Source organism: Sorex araneus, chromosome 7 (genome assembly GCF_027595985.1).
Source record: "Sorex araneus isolate mSorAra2 chromosome 7, mSorAra2.pri, whole genome shotgun sequence".
Lineage (NCBI taxonomy): Eukaryota > Metazoa > Chordata > Mammalia > Eulipotyphla > Soricidae > Sorex > Sorex araneus.
In genome coordinates, this window is record NC_073308.1 from 63,372,807 (window position 1) to 63,388,416 (window position 15,610).

The following is a 15,610-nucleotide window of genomic DNA, read 5'->3' on the forward strand; positions in this document are numbered from 1 at the left end:
AGGCTGTCGAAGCCCATCTTTGGAGCTATTTATGGAGCCAAAAGTGACGTTCCTAACACAGCGTCTGTTTGAGGACTGCAGCGTACTTATGTACAGATTCATAAATCATCTTTCATTTCTATATTACAGTGATCCCCACCAAGGTGTTAGCAAACACCTCTCCCATGTCACAGAATCATGCCTGCTGGGAGGCCATTCAGATCTACTCCCTCGCGCCTTTGCAGTTTGTAGTGCAGTACTATCTGTAATAAGTTTGAGGCATGTAAGATCTCGAAGACTTACCACTGGTTGCATCTTTTAGCTCCCAGCTGCGCCCATCTATGGCCCTTGGCGTGCCACCATAGTCTGCTTCTGAGAGTTAAGCATCTTCTAATTCCACATGAAAGACACCACACTAGGGGTCTGAATCTGGCTGACCTGGGTTCAGTCCCCAGCACCCCCTATGGTCCTCCTATGTTACAGCCAGGAATGATCTCAAGTGCAGAATCATGAGTAAGCCCTGAACATTGCCGGGATGGGCCGAAAAACAGCAACAAGAGGTACCACTAGTCATTAGGGAGATTTTTCTCCATCTGATTTGCCTTAGAGCTTAATGCCTCAAAGCATCTGCTCACAAGTGGCCAGTTTCCTCATGGGGCAGCTTGGATTCTGTCCTATAGACACTCAGCATCTTCAGTTGTTCATCCCTCAGTGAACACTTTGGTTATTTTCATATCCCAGCAACTGTAAACAGTGCTGCATCGAACAGATCCTGGCTACTGTAAGCAATGCTGCGATGAACAGAGGCGTGTTCTTTGATGTCCTATTTCCACGGCCCAGGATCGCAGAGTGCTCTTCTGAACTTTTTGAGGAACTTCTATATTGTTTTCCAGACAAAGACGCTAAACCAATTTGCATTCCCTCCGACAGTGAACCAACTGTTGCCTTTTCTCTCTGTAGCTTCCAGCACTTGTTATCTCAGCGTCTTTGATGACAGCTATTTTGAGTGGCGCGAGGTGCGATCTCATGGCGGTTTCTATTTCCATTTGGCCATGATCAGGGATAGGGGGATCTCTTCGTGTTCCTGGTGGCCACCAGATGGTTGGCTTGCAAAGATTTTCTCCCATTCGGAGGCTGACTTTCCCTTGTGCCCTTCCCTTTGCTGAGTACACGCCTGATACTTTGATGTCACCCCACTCGCCCACTTAGTGGCTTGTGATTCTGGTGTCTAAAGTATTGCCAGGACTAAGTGTCAGGAACTTTTCTCTCTTGTGTCTTCTTTGAAGGATTTAACAGGACTGAGTCTAATTGTTTCATTTCTTAATTCCTGCTGACCACTTTTGTTAGAAGTGTAAATTGGGAGTCCAGTTTCATTCATCTTTGTGTGGTTATCCAGATTTTCAACACCATTTGTTGAAGATATTATATTTTTCATTGGTTTCCTTGGCTCTCTGGTCAAATCCTGGTTGCCTTATTAATAGGCAGTAATTAATTTATCTCTGAGCTCTCAATTTGCTTCCATTGGCCTAGGTGTGTTTTTATGCCTGTAGCATTCTAGTTACTGTGATTTTGTGGTAGAATTTGACATCTGTGTGATGCTAAGAACTGTAAGTTTTTTCACTTTGCCCCACCCCCCTGACCTTACCAAGGACTCTGAGAATTTAAACAAATCTTAGTGTAGTTTTTCCTGTTTTTCTTCAGCATTGCCATTGCAATTGTAACAAAGATTGTATTGAATCCATACATGACTTTGGGTCGTATGAATCTCTTGACAATATTCTTTCAATAACACAGAATGTTTTTCTATTTATTTAAGCTTTTGTACTTAAAGATTTCATTATTAGTATCTTTCACTTCCTTGGTCAAATTTGTGTCTAAGTATTACTGGTTTTGATGCTATTATGAATGTGAATTTCTGTCATTGTTGATGTGGTTATGAAAATCTAAAAAACTGAAATAGGTTGATACTCAACTCTGTTGAATTTGCTGATATTTCAGGTTTTAGGTAGTGTTTGCTTATATTATTTCAGTTTTATAGTTTTCTGCATCTAATATTATGTTATCTACACATAATAATAATCTTCCTTTCTGATATAAATGCCTTTTAGCTATTGGTTTTGCTAGGACCTTCAGTAGTATGTGAATAGTAATAGCCAACTCTCCTCTTATTTCTGATTGTAGAGGAAAAGCTTTCTATTTATCACTTTGAGCATAATATAGACTGTGGATTTATTATATAACATGCTCTTCAGCATATGGAGGACTTTGTCAAGAAAGGATATTGTGGGGCTAGAGAGACTGCACAAAATAGATAGGGCACTTTTACAGGGGTCAACCAGGGTTCAATCCCTGGAATCCCATGTGGTCCCAGAGCACCACCAGGAGTGATTCCTAAGCCCTGAATGCAGAGCCAAGGGTAACCCCTGAGTATTTATTGGCAAAAAAAAAAGAAAGAAAGAAAGGAAAAAGAAAAGAAAAAGGATGCTGTATTTTATCAAAAGCTTTACTGCTCTTATCAAATTGCCTCTGTCAAACCATCCTTGCATTTCAGTAGTAAATTCCCATTTGGACATTTTGTACAATAATCTTTTCAGTATACTACAAAATTTGGTTTGCCAATATTTTGAGGGTTTTAAGTCTGCAGTTTTCTTATAGTGTTCTTATCTGGCTTTATTATCAGAGGAATGCTGGCCTCATCAAATGAGTTTGGAAGTATTCCCTCTGCTGTTATTTTTTTTTGAGATTTGAGAAAGTTTGATGTTAATTACTCCTTAAATGTTTGATAGAATTTGCGAGTGAAACCATCTGGTCCTGGAGTATTCTGTGTTGGAAGGATTTTGATTACTGAATCAAATTCCTTGCTTTGCTATTGATCTGTTCAGACTTACTATTTCTCCATGAGCTTTGGTTATGTGTTTCTAGAATTAAACTAATTTGTTGGTAAATGGCTGGTCATAGTAAGTAGCCTCATATTATTTTGTGTATTTCTAGCTAAACTATATTTCTGACTCAACTCTTCTTTTTCTATCTAAAGGTTTTCTACTTGAAAAACTAGCGGGCTGGAGCAATAGCACAGCAGGTAGGGCGTTTGCCTTGCACGCGGCTGACCCAGGTTCGATTCCCAGCATCCCATATGGTCCCCTGAGCACGGCTGGGGGTGATTCCTGAGTGCAGAGCCAGGAGTGACCCCTGTGCATTGCCGGGTGTGACTCCCCCCAAAAAAAACTAGCACTAGTTTCATTGATTTGGGGAAAGGCAGTCACACTCAGCAATGCTCAGGGGTTACTCCTGGATCTGCACTCAGTAATTACTCCTAGCAGTGCTTGGGAGACCATGTAGGATACCAGGTATCCAACCCAGGTTGGCAGTGTGCAAGGCAAATGCCCTACCCATGGTATTGTTGCTCCAGCCTGCATTGTTATCTTGTCCTTCAATGGAAGCTCTTGAGCTCATTCGCCAACATGGTCTGGTGCAAGCCTCAGGGAATCACAAGCTAACACCCGAGCTCGCAAAGCTCTGCAGAGAAGCGATAAAGGAAGACCTCAAAGAGAGAAGAGCAGCAGTGTTGGCCAATGTGGCAGAAGCCGGGAAAAGTAGTCGCAACACCTGCCTGTCTTTCACCAGCTATAAGACCAAGATGACTGCCCTCCAAAATCCTGATGGATCTATCACATCTTCCAGAAGGACAATGGAAAAGGTTATCCACAACTTCTACTCGGATCTCTTTGACAGCCACATCCACCTACCCACATACCAAATTCCACAGGATGGATATGTCATTCCCAGCGTTCTCCCTTCCGAAATCCAACACGCCATTTTGTCAGTAAAGAAGCATACAGCACCTGGTCCAGACAAGGTCAGACCCAAAAACCTGAAGAATCTGCCACCAGTACTCGTCAATACACTGGCTTGGCTCTTTACACACTACCTGTTTGAATGCAAGTTTCCATCCCAGTGGAAAACCAACAAGACCGTCCTGTTGTACAAGAAGGGAGATATCCATGACATCAGCAACCATCGCCCAGTTTGCCTGTTGTCTGGCGTCTTATTCACTCAAGTCATCCTGAATAGGATTGGCCGAACACTAGATGAAGGACAACCATGCAAGCAAGCTGGGTTCCAAAAAGAATTCAGTACAATCGACTATATCCACACAGTGACCAAGCTCATTGAGGTTTTGCAAGAGTCCAAGATGCCGCTGTGTCTAACGTTCATTAATTTAAAGAAGGCCCTTGATTCTGTTGAGACTGACGTGATCATTGAAGCCCTAGCCAAACAGGGTGTTCAAACTCAATATATCAAACTCAATACCTCCGTGAGCTCTATTATGGATTCACCACCAGGATCTCACCATTCTACAAAGAAGTGATCATTGACATAAAGAGAGGGGGTTGGCTGGGTGACACCATTTCACTGAAACTCCAGTGCCACCCTCGAGAATGTCACGTGACAACTGGAATGGGAAGGAGCGGGAGTGAAGATAGACAGTCAGCAACTACACTACCTCCACTTCGCTCATGACATTGTTTTCATTACACCAAATATCATCCAAGCAGCATGAATGCTGGCTGACTTTGACCGTGAGTGTGGAAAGGTCAGACTGCAGCTGAATCTCACCAAGACAATGTTCATAAAAAACGGACTAGTTCCTGATGCTCCATTTGCCCTCAATGGAACAAACATCTCTGAATGCAGCAGTTATGTGTACCTGGGTCGAGAACTCAACATGACAAATGACCTGGCACCTGAACTGTGCAGGAGGAAGAGAATGGCATGGAACGCTTTCAAGAGCGTCGAAGTGGTTAAGAGGACAAAGAACCTCTGGCTCCGGGCACATCTTTTTGACTCCACCGTTCTTCCTGCACTAATATATGCCTCAGAGACCTGGGCCCTACGAGAACAGGATGAGAATGCTATTCGGGTATCCCGAAGAGGAATCGAAAAGAGCTATGCTTGGAGTATCATGTTTCACTCAAGTGAGAGAAGGAATCCGGAGTTCTGACTGCTGCCTACAGTCAAGAATCAGGGACGCTGTCTTGTTTGCCAAGATGTTGAAAATCAATGGGTTGGACACATAATGCGATTTAGAGACGATCATTGGACTAGAGCTGTTACCAACTGGATTCCACGGGACGTCAAAAGACCACATGGCTGCCCACCTACAAGATGGTCAGACTTCTTTGTCAAGACCCTGAATGAATGGTTTGAGGCTCTTCATGTTCCTGGAGTGAGCAGATGCCATTGGACTACACTAGCACACGGCAGGGACAAATGGAGATGTTTCTGGTGCCCGCTCGAACAAATCAATGAACAAGAGGATGACAAGTGATACAAGTGATTGTCCTTCAATACATTTCCACTTTACCTCAGTTATGCCAACATTGGATGTTTCTTTGTCTGATTCCTTTAAATCGAAAGTCTGTTTTATATCTATATTATTATCTGCATTTATTTCTTACTAAATGTTGTAAGCTCCCATCTCAAAAATATTTTTCTACTATCACATGGATGTGGTATGTTGCCTTCCCACTTCCTCTTATTTTGACATATTTTTATTTCTCCTTTTGTTTTCTTCTTTGATGGTTATTCATGAGTATGTTTAATTCATGCGTATTGGTAGATCGTTCATCATTCCTTCATCTTGGTTTTGATAATCTTTCATACCAAGTCCTTAAACAAACTTACTACCTGGTATGACTGCAGTCTTCTTAAATTTTCCAAAGCTACTATATCAGAGGGCCTTATCCTGGAGAGGGATTTATGTGCACTTGGAAGAATAGATCTACTGCTCTTGGTTGTAGTGTTCTATAAATGTATGTGAGATCCATTTAGTCTAATGTATGGCTCATGCCAATGTTCTCATTATTTTCTATCTAATCAGCGTATCACTCTAGTGAAGTACTGAAGCCCCCTCCCAGTTTTATGTAACTGTCTACTTCAACCTTCAGACTTATTTAACTTACTTAATATATTTAGAAGTTCCAATATTGGGTACATGTTTTCTCATCCTAATGGATAAACCCATTTATCATCTTAGCTTGACCTTTTGTCTCTTGTTACAATTTTGGCTTGAAAGTGCATTGTGTCTACTATAAGTATAGCAGCAGCTATTATCTTTTGGTCTCCACTTTCATGGATTTCTTTTTGTAAGTCCTTAGAAATTAGTATTTTCTGTAGTGTTTCCCCTTTATCTTCTACTCACCTACTCTAGATTTGTTGCTTTGTGATTACTGGGAGATTCACACAAACATCTCCCACAACAGCTTTTTAAAAAAAATCCATACCCTTTTACTATGAACTGGGACGATAGCACAGCGGGTAGGGCATTTGCCTTGCACGTGGCCGACCTGGGTTAGATTCCTCCATCCCTCTCAGAGAGCCCAGCAAGCTACCAAGAGCATCCCACCTGCAGGGCAGAGCCTGGCAAGCTACCCATGGTGTATTCAATATGCCAAAAACAGGAACAACAAGTCTCACAATGGAGACATTACTGGTGCCCACTCGAGCAAATCAGTGAACAACAGGATGACAGTGCAACAGTGCTACCCTTTTACTCCTCCCTTTTATATTTTTAGGCATTATGTACTCTTATTTTGAATTTTGGGTCTTTGAGGACCGCACTTTTTGATTCCCAGGGGTTATTCCTGGTTCTGCACATAGGAATCACTCTTGGCAGTGCTCAGGGAACCATATGGGATTCTGGGGATCAAACCCAGGTCACCTGTGAGCAAGGCAAGAACCTTCCCCACTTTATTATCTTTCTGGCCCCAGGCATTATTTACATTTTGCATAGTATGTTAATAAAGAGATTGTATCTACAATTAGATTTTAATGTTCTGATTTGGATCCTTATGCTATAGCCAAGTGGTTAACATACCATGCTGTTACGGAGTTCATTGTCTGACTTGGTACATTTACTTTTACCACTAAGTTGTACAGTTTTATTTGCCTTCCGACCACAAATTGGTCTCTCTTCAATTCAGAGAACTTAGAGCATTTCTTGTAAGAAAGATCTAGTACTGATACCATGTTTTTCACTTGTCTAGCAAAGTATTTCTCTAGCATATCTGAAATATGTTTATCAGATAAGAGTATTCTTGGCTGCTAATTTTTTGGCCTTTAATGTTTGAAACTGTGACTATTTCATCCTATTCTCTCCTGGCAGACAGGGTTTTTGCTGAGAAATCTGCTGATAGCCTAACAGGGGTTCCTTGATGGGTTACAATCTGGTTTTTTCCCCTGAGCTGCTTTTAGAGTTGTTACCTTGGATGTTTGGCTGTTTCATCACCCTGTGTCTTAAAGAAGGTAATTTTGCCTTGAGATTAAATGATCCATTCAGCTTCATGAATGTGTATGTCTCCCTAGGTTTAGCAAGTTCTTGGTTCTTATTTCTCCCCCCACCCCAACTTACACCATGGTTTACAAAGTTGGTGACGATTTGTTAAAGGCATTCAATATCCCACCACCACTGTCACCTTCCCTCCACCACTGTCTCCTTTTCCCAGCCAACCCTGAAGCCTGACCCTATAGCAGATCCACAGTAATTTATATTTTATTGCTTCTCACCACAAAATGGCTATTGGAATGATCAAAAAATATCTCATTTTAAATCCATTTTTCACCCATTTAAAATTAAATCCAATTTTCACCCATTTCCTTTTCCCCTAAAAGGAAATGGGTGAAAATTGTTCCATCTCACCATTAAGTCCTCGTGTAAGGGTTTGCTGAGCTGTCATTGCAGGTTAAGCCTGCTGTGTTGAATGTTTTTGGTGGTCAAGATTGGCCGGCTTCTATGTTAGGTCCCATCAATCTGGAATGCTACTAATGGGAGCCAGTGTTGTAGAGTTTGGAGATGGTGCTCCAGAAAATCCATATTATTGAACTGGGCGCCTGGAGGCGGCCTTGGGGTGGGGCTTTGTTATCAAGGGAGTCGGCCCACCCTCCCCAAAAGCAGCTTTTGGTTCTTAATATGCTTCCTGTTCCCTTGGGAAACACCAGTGGTAGCCTAACAGTTGTTCTTTTGCTGGCATCCCCTAGGCCACCAGGGGCTCTTTTTTCCATTTTTGCTCTGTTCTCTACCTGGGCTTTTCTGCAGAATTCCTCTCTTCTAACTCACTTATTCTATCTTCCCCTTTGCTCCACACAGATGCTCTCCTTCGCCCATTTTCAGGTCACTCTTGAGTTTGTTCACGGAAAACTGTCTCCAGGGTCCTTTGTGTGAATCAGTGTAGCCGGTGTCTCCTTCCCAGCTCATCAGCTCCATCACAAAACTAACCCTGTGCCTCTGAGCGCAGCTAGGGGAAACCGAGACACAGTCTTTGGAGAGTGTGTGTACCCTGGACTGTCCGAGTTCCTCACGTTCTTGTGTTCTGCCCTCACTCTTGAGGTAAACAGACCTTAAATCTTCGCTCCTCGCCTCAGCTGGACCAGACCCAGCCTGCTTCGTGGTCCTTGGCTGGGGGTTCCTCCCTGCCTTTGACGCAGTCACCTGTCCCGCTGCCTTTGCTCCACTTGTGGCTGAACCCATAGCCCCCCCTTTGGTTTTCAGAAGGCGCTGCTGCAGCTTGGGCGAGTTCTGTGCCCCCCCCACACACACACCCTTCTGCTTGTGCTGCCTGTAGTTGGCGTGGAGCTGTGAGCTTAGCCCTCAGTGTCTGAGGAACTGGGGGGAGACAGGGGCCATGGGGAGACTTAGGGTGCTCCACACTAAGCCCAGCCAGCCAGAAACGTGTTTCACGAAGCCTTTGGCCCCACGAGCTCTTCGCCCAGACTGGGGCGTGCCCCCTGCTCCCTCCCACCCCTGGCAGGCAGGAGGCGGCCCTCCCCCACTCACACACGCTCTGATTCCTTGCTTTTTTTTAAAAAATCTCCACTTGCAGGTATCTACCTGTGGGAAGGCTGGGCTGCTGTGCTTTTGCCCCCACCCGTGGGTGTCAGCCCGGGTTGGCACTCTTTATTGTTGAATTCGTTTTTGAGTTACATCCAGAGGTGCCCAGGAATTAACCCTCTCCCAGCACTCGGGGTACCCCGTGGCCTTCTGTGGGTGTGACCCCTAAGCACAAAGCCCTGAGCTCCGCTGTGTAGACCACCCGCTTCTCTCTTCTTTAAATCCTGTGTTTAAAATGCCCTTGGGCATTAGGAAGTAGTCAGGGGACTTGGAGCAAGGCCCAGAGGCTGGGGTCACTGGGACCCCACCGGCCATCAGGGCCACAGAGCAAGTGGCATCCCCTGGCCCCAGGCTCGGGACAAAGTACAGGGGAGGGGGTGTCGGTGGGCTGAGTGGGGAGCAGCAGACGAGACGCCTGTCTTGAGATGCATGAGCAGCAATTGTGCAAACTCTCCGGGCCAGCATAAGCAGCCGAGGTGGGTGGGGGATCAGCCGGCCCCCCTGGAAGGGACCTTCGGCTCTGCTGGAGGAGATGGTTTGAATCTTGTGGCCACCGAGTGGTCGCAGGGCACATGCCTCGCCCTGCACCCATAGACTCCTGGCTCTGGGGCCTGGTCCCCCCCTCCTCCTGTCTGCCTATCAGGACCCCCAGCTGCCCTGGAGACATGTGACCGCAGGCTGAGCTCTCTGGATGAGGTCCCTGAGCACCCGGGCTGCCATCTGGCTTTATGGTCCCCGGCTCGGGGTCACGGCCTGAGTCCAGCGAACCTTCTTTGTCTTGCTCCCCAGCGCAGAGTTGCGCCGGCCGCCTGGCCTCCCCGACAGCCACCTCGCTCCCCGAGCCCCTCTCCCTCCCAGGTGACATCACGCTCAGAGACAAATGTCCAGCCCCAGGCTTGCCCGCCTGACCCCAGCTGTCCCGGGAAAGCCCCAGCTCCGGGCTCGTGTCTGGAAAAGAACAAGAACAGAGGTGGGCGGGTGGCCCCAGGGAATATTCATGGTGGCCAGGCAGCGTCTGGGACAACTGTCCCCAGCCAACCTGCAGCCGCGGCCCCTGCCCCAGCCTCTCCCGCCGGCCCAGGTCTCTCTGCTCCGCGTTTCCTAGGCAATGCCCCGTGGCTCTGAGCCAGGGGTGGGCCCCCGGGAACAGGTTCCCAGAGGTCGGCCCCGCGGGCGTTCAAGGCTGGTCACTCCGCTCTGGGTCACTTACGGCACCTGCAAATCACAGCTGCCGCCTGTTTACCAACACCAGCCACTGGGCCTGCCGGCCACTCGACCGGCTGGCTGCCCTCCTCCCCGCGCGCAGCTCTGCCCGTCTTTCCGGAAGCAGCAGCAGCAGCTCGTCTGCTCTGGTCGCCTGGTCGGTGCGCGCCGGAGCCTGGCGGCTCAGGGGTGGCCATGGACAGCGAGTCCTGTGGACAGACCCTGGTCATCCCCCGAGTCCCTGAGGCATCTCTGGGCCTGAGGCAGCCCAGCCCCAGCAGTCGGGTCCGGAGAGAAACACTCAGTCGGCTTCGGCTGAAGGCTTCCACCTTTGCAGGGGCCTCTGTGCACAGGCCCAAGGTGGACGTTTGGTGGACGTGCGGCTGAGCACCCCTGTAGGTGGCAGGGCGCTTCTTCCCTGGCAGGACGGGATCCCGCAGCTCGAGAGCAACCCCCAACCCCGATGTGGCTTTTAGCTCTCACTCAGGCCCTGGGGCAGCTCCTGAAGGAATCAGCTTTGCTGGAGTGACAGGACAGTAGGGGTGGGGCACTGGCCTGGCATGCGGCAGACCCGAGTTCACCCCCCAGCACCTCAGAGGGTCCCCTGAGCCCTGCAGGACTAATTCCTGCGTGCAGAGCCAGGAGTAACCTCTGAGCACTGTAGGGTGTGACCCCCATTTTTTCTTTTTTAAAGACTGTCAGTTCTCCTAAGAGAACAGGGACAGCAGGTTTGCCCCAGAAAGGGCACCACGCTCAATGCTGCGTCCCTTCCTTGCCGGAAATGCACGTAGGTGACCGTGAAAGGTTTTGCTGGCAGGGTCCCGTGGGGAAAATGGCCACAGGCAGAGGAGAAGGTAAAGAGGCTTCTTTCCTGTGGCACTTCTCAACTCCTGCTTAGGGGTCCGCCTCGCACCATGCTCACTCCAGGATGCGCACCCCTGCGGGAAGTGGCTGCTCTGTCATTAGACCCATTTCCCAGATGTGGAGATCAAGGTCAGGCAGACAGTAGCTGGGGATATGTTGCCCAGACCATCTGACCCCATGTCTACTTCCTAGATGTCCATCCTCGAAACCCTGAGGCCGCCGATGCTTTCTCAAAGGCCAGCACAGGCCAGAGCCTGAGATATGTTTGCCAAATGCAGTTTTCTTGATTCCTGTTTTGTCCTTAACGCAGTGGCCACACAGTTGTTCACTGCCTCAGTTCAAGGTTGCTAGCTGAGTGTCTGGGCAGTGGTGCTGCCAGCTAGCTGCTAGCTGCTAGCCATCTCTCTGGCCAGCCCTGAGTTTTGTTCTTGAAGTCCAGAGAAAAAGATGGGAGATGCAATCCCACCTGATCGCTGGGTGCGGGTTAGAGTTCCAAGGGGTGCTGTCACGGACTGACCCCAGAGTGGAACCGGGGCTTAAGAAAATCTGAATGTGTACTTTCAGATTCAAAATTATATTCCCAGGAAGGAGAGGAGCAACTTGCAAATATTGCCTCTGTGAGCTGGTCTGCAGAACTCCCAGAGCAAGGGGCTCTCAGCGTCCAGCAGGGTCCCTGGAGCCCAGTAGTTGGGCAGATAACAATGGTGCGTTGCCCGAGATGCTTCCCCTCTTTGAATGAACAACAATGGGGTCAGACACACACGTGCACGCGCGCGCACACACACACACACACGTACATACACATGCTGGATGAAAAATTCTCCAGTCACACCAGGACACTCTGCTGAGTGGTACAGGTCGAAGGAAAGCAAACGTTACGTGCTCTCCCTTAGACCTCAAATCTTAGAACGGTGATTAGTGGGGGGGCAATGCTGGGGCAAACTCCCAGATGGGAGATGACTAGGTTCTGGGGGTTCTGGAGGCCCGCATGGTGATGGTCGCTCAGAACACTGCATTGCATGCTTCCAGATACTTGTAGGTTGCTAAGTGAGATCTTCTACATTCTGGCCACAACAAGGAAATGGTAATTGCGCAATGTGACAGGTGTTGGCTAGTCACTTGGTAATATCACAAGCCATTTTGCACCTTAACATACACAGAAGGTCAGTTTGGGTGGGCCGAGGGCCGGAGTAGCAGTGTGGTGGGGTCAGGAGGAAGTCTTAGCTCTGCCAGGAGCTCAGGGCAGAAGCCGGAAGGAGGAAGGAGGGCAGAGGGAGGGGGGGCCATGGAGCTGCCCCCACGGCCTCAGCTCCTTTCAGCCCAGGGTCCCACCTGCTGAGAGGAGGAATGGCACCTGCCCGTTTGGTCCTTCCTCCCCTGCCCACATGTATCTGCACCCCCTAGGGTGCATTGAGAAGTGACACTCCCATGAGGGAAATTCTGCAATGCCACCCCTCGGAATTCTCCCAGGGGCCAAACGAGGTCTGGCCTGTCTTCCTCCTTTGGGACAGACAGGGCACCGGAGCAAGCGTGAGTGGTGGCCGTGGATCCCTTGGCTGTGTCTCGCCGGTGTCCAGGGTCGAGGGGCGGAAACGCAGCCTGGTGGTCACATGCCTGCTCTCTGTGTGTGTTGCAGCTGGTGAGTGACCTGCTGGAATTCTGCTTCTACACCTTCCGTGAGTCCCAGGCGCTGAAGGTGGAGTTCCCCGCCATGCTGGTGGAGATCATCAGCGACCAGCTGCCCAAGGTGGAATCCGGGAACGCCAAGCCGCTCTACTTCCACCGGAAGTGACAGAGGCGGCCAGCCCACCGCGAAGAACTTTGCCTTAAACGTTTCCCCGTGTTATTCCGCACCCACGACGGACCCAAGCAATCCTATTTTTAAACAGGTGATGGTGGATCGCACTTGTCCAGATGTCTCTCAAGATTTTTAAAAATAAATAAATAAATAAATAAAAAATCCATGTCTTGAGGGGTCGAGAAGCCCAGGACGGACATGTGGACGTGGCGGGAGCTGAGCAGTCTCGGATCAAAAGGCTTCTCCCCCCTTCCCCCCCAGCCGCGTAGACACTCGTTCCTGCTCCTCTGGATGAAAAGCCATATCTAGTCAATAACTCTGATTTTGATATTTTAACAGATGGAGGTTTTAACTCTGCCATGTAGATTCTGGGATCACTGGCTTGTTTTCAAAGGGTTCAAGGACTAACGAACTTTTTCAGCTTACCCTTGGTTTGCACATACAAAAAAAAAGTATAGTCAATATGGGGCATTAATATTCTTTTGTTATTTAAAAGACACAAGAAAAAAAAACAAAAAAGATAGAGATTCCTGTTGTGTAATAACGGAGCACGAGGCACCTAGCGGCCCTTGGGGGCTGCTGCTGATGCCCGTTTTTCTGCATCACTGGTGAACACACACCCTATAGCGTCCATTTATTATTTAATTAGAATGGATAAGATGTTAAAACAAATGCCTTGGTTTCGATTTCTAGTATCTATTGTGTTGGCTTTACAGATAATTTTTTGCAGTCTTTTGCTGTGGTGTACATTACTGTATGTATAAATTGTGAAGGACCTGAAATAAGGTATAAGGAACTTTTGTAAATGACACATAACAAAAAAAAAACTTTAATGGTTAAAAGGATGAATGGGAAAGTATTTTTGAAAGAATTCTATTTTGCTGGAGACTATTTAAGTACTATCTTTGTCTAAACAAACAAGGTTAAAAAAAAAATTTTTTTTTTTTTTTGGTAACGTGCGCTGTTCTGCATGCTTCCTGAAGCGTTTACAGTGTATTTAAGAAAGGGAAAGCTGTGCCTTTTTTAGCTTCATATCTCATTTACCACTTTACAGTCTCTGTTGTAAATAACCACACCTAGACCTCTTGGGTTGTCCCGACGCCTTTCTACCCACCCTTCCTGTGCTTCTGTGTGTCCTGGCTCTCCCGTGGGGGATGTTGGTAGAACTTGGGCCCTCACCCTGGTTTCCAGGCTCCCCGCCCAATGGGGGAGTTGGGAAGGTGCCACTCGGCGAACGTGCACATGAGAACGTTCTGGAATGTTGTGAGGGAGCCCGCCCCGTCCCACCGGGTCGTTGGCTCCAGGTGCCTCGGAGACCACGGGATGCAGAGGCTCACCCCCGGGCTCCGGACGTGCCGGGTCTCTGCTTCCTTCCGGTCTTGGTTCTGGGAACACGGTCGTAGGCTGTGACCTACGAGCCCGGCTCGGTCCGAACAGTGTGGAGACCAGGCGGAGAGGAGAGAGGGTTTTTAGATTTTTAAAAAGTAGGTTTTCGAAATAAATTTTATACAGAAAACAATTTTGGAAGGAAACACAAAACCAACCACCACAACAAAGATAAAAATCCCTGCAGATCATAGATGCAAGACAGTGTACACTAAAAAAAAATTTTTTTTTAAATCATTAATCTCTTTGGCACTGATGCAATTGATGACTTTTGTTCCTCATGCCCCCACCCCGACCCCCCCATCTCGACTATCTAGAGCTAAGCTAGCTGTAGATCTTTGGGGAGACTTTAACAATATGCTTGCACTAAACTACTCTGAATAGAGGCCAAATTAATCTTTTGAACGTGATGATAATCATCAGGTACTCAGTGAAATCACTACTTTCCAAAACGGAAAAGCTGGAGATGCTTTTACCCCGGCGTTTACCATGCAGGTAACACCACCTTGTCTTTCCAGACACCTGCCTTATGCACGGGAGACCCGTGGACGCCGCGCTCAGCGGGAGGGGGAGTTTTTCCGACATAATTTGCAATTTCAGGAATTTAATTTCTAGGCAGATCTTTAAATGCAGCCAACGTAACCTGCACAGCGGTATGGAAGCCACACCTGGAAGGCTTAAACACAACAGCATGCAGACCTGGGTTAGTTCTAGAGCAGAGGAGGCTCGGCAAAGAAGACCAGCTCCGAGCCCAGACACGCGATCACGCAATCAGGGGTTCTGCGTGAATGAGATGGAGATGGTCTGCAGCAGCTCTTTGTATTAACAAAGTTACTGGCTCCTCTTGCGTCTCCGGGTAACTTTGCTCGATTACACAGCAAAGCCATATTCTAAATTCACTGTTGAATGCCTGTCCCCGTCCAAATCGTCTGTCTGCTCTTATTTTTGTACCATATTGCTCTTACAAGGAAAAACAAAAAAAATCTTGGTTTGGTACAATTCATAATTCACCAAAACTTCTTCATATAATTAAAAAACACTAAATTAGTTTAAAATGAAGCAATTTATATCTTTATGCAAAAACATACGTCTGTCTTTGCAAAGGACTGTAAGCAGATTACAATAAATCCTTTCCTTTAACCACCTGTTGTTTGGGAAGAGTTCATTTGAATGTCTATAGGGACAGCTGGACTTCCCGAAGTCTAGAAAGAGCCTGTGTTAGGGACTGGACTCACCTTGCATGCAGCCAACCCAGGATCAATCCCCAGCACCTAATACGGTCCTCTGAGCCCTGCCAGGAGTATGCCCTGAGCAGGATTGGTAGCATCAATATACTCTTTCGGGTCTGTGACGCCTTGCTCATGACTGTCAATATCTGCTTCACTAAAATACCCGTCAGTCTAGTAGTAATAACTCTTCCCCCGCCAGCTGCTAAAGCAGACCAGAGAAGGAACCCATTTTCAGAGTCTTTCCATGGTTGCAGCAGCTACCTG

General features: G+C 47.6%; 1 protein-coding gene across 1 annotated transcript in view; it reads left to right on the forward strand.

Annotated features, from left to right (window-relative positions):
* Positions 1-15,257, forward strand: part of NR3C2 (nuclear receptor subfamily 3 group C member 2) — a 331,105-nt gene extending 315,848 nt beyond the window's left edge. The window contains exon 9 of the mRNA XM_004606186.2: positions 12,570-15,257. Within this exon, the coding sequence (XP_004606243.1) occupies positions 12,570-12,725 (156 nt within the window). The 3' untranslated portion in view covers positions 12,726-15,257. The remainder of the gene's footprint in view (positions 1-12,569) is intronic.
* The last annotated feature ends 353 nt before the right edge of the window (positions 15,258-15,610 follow it).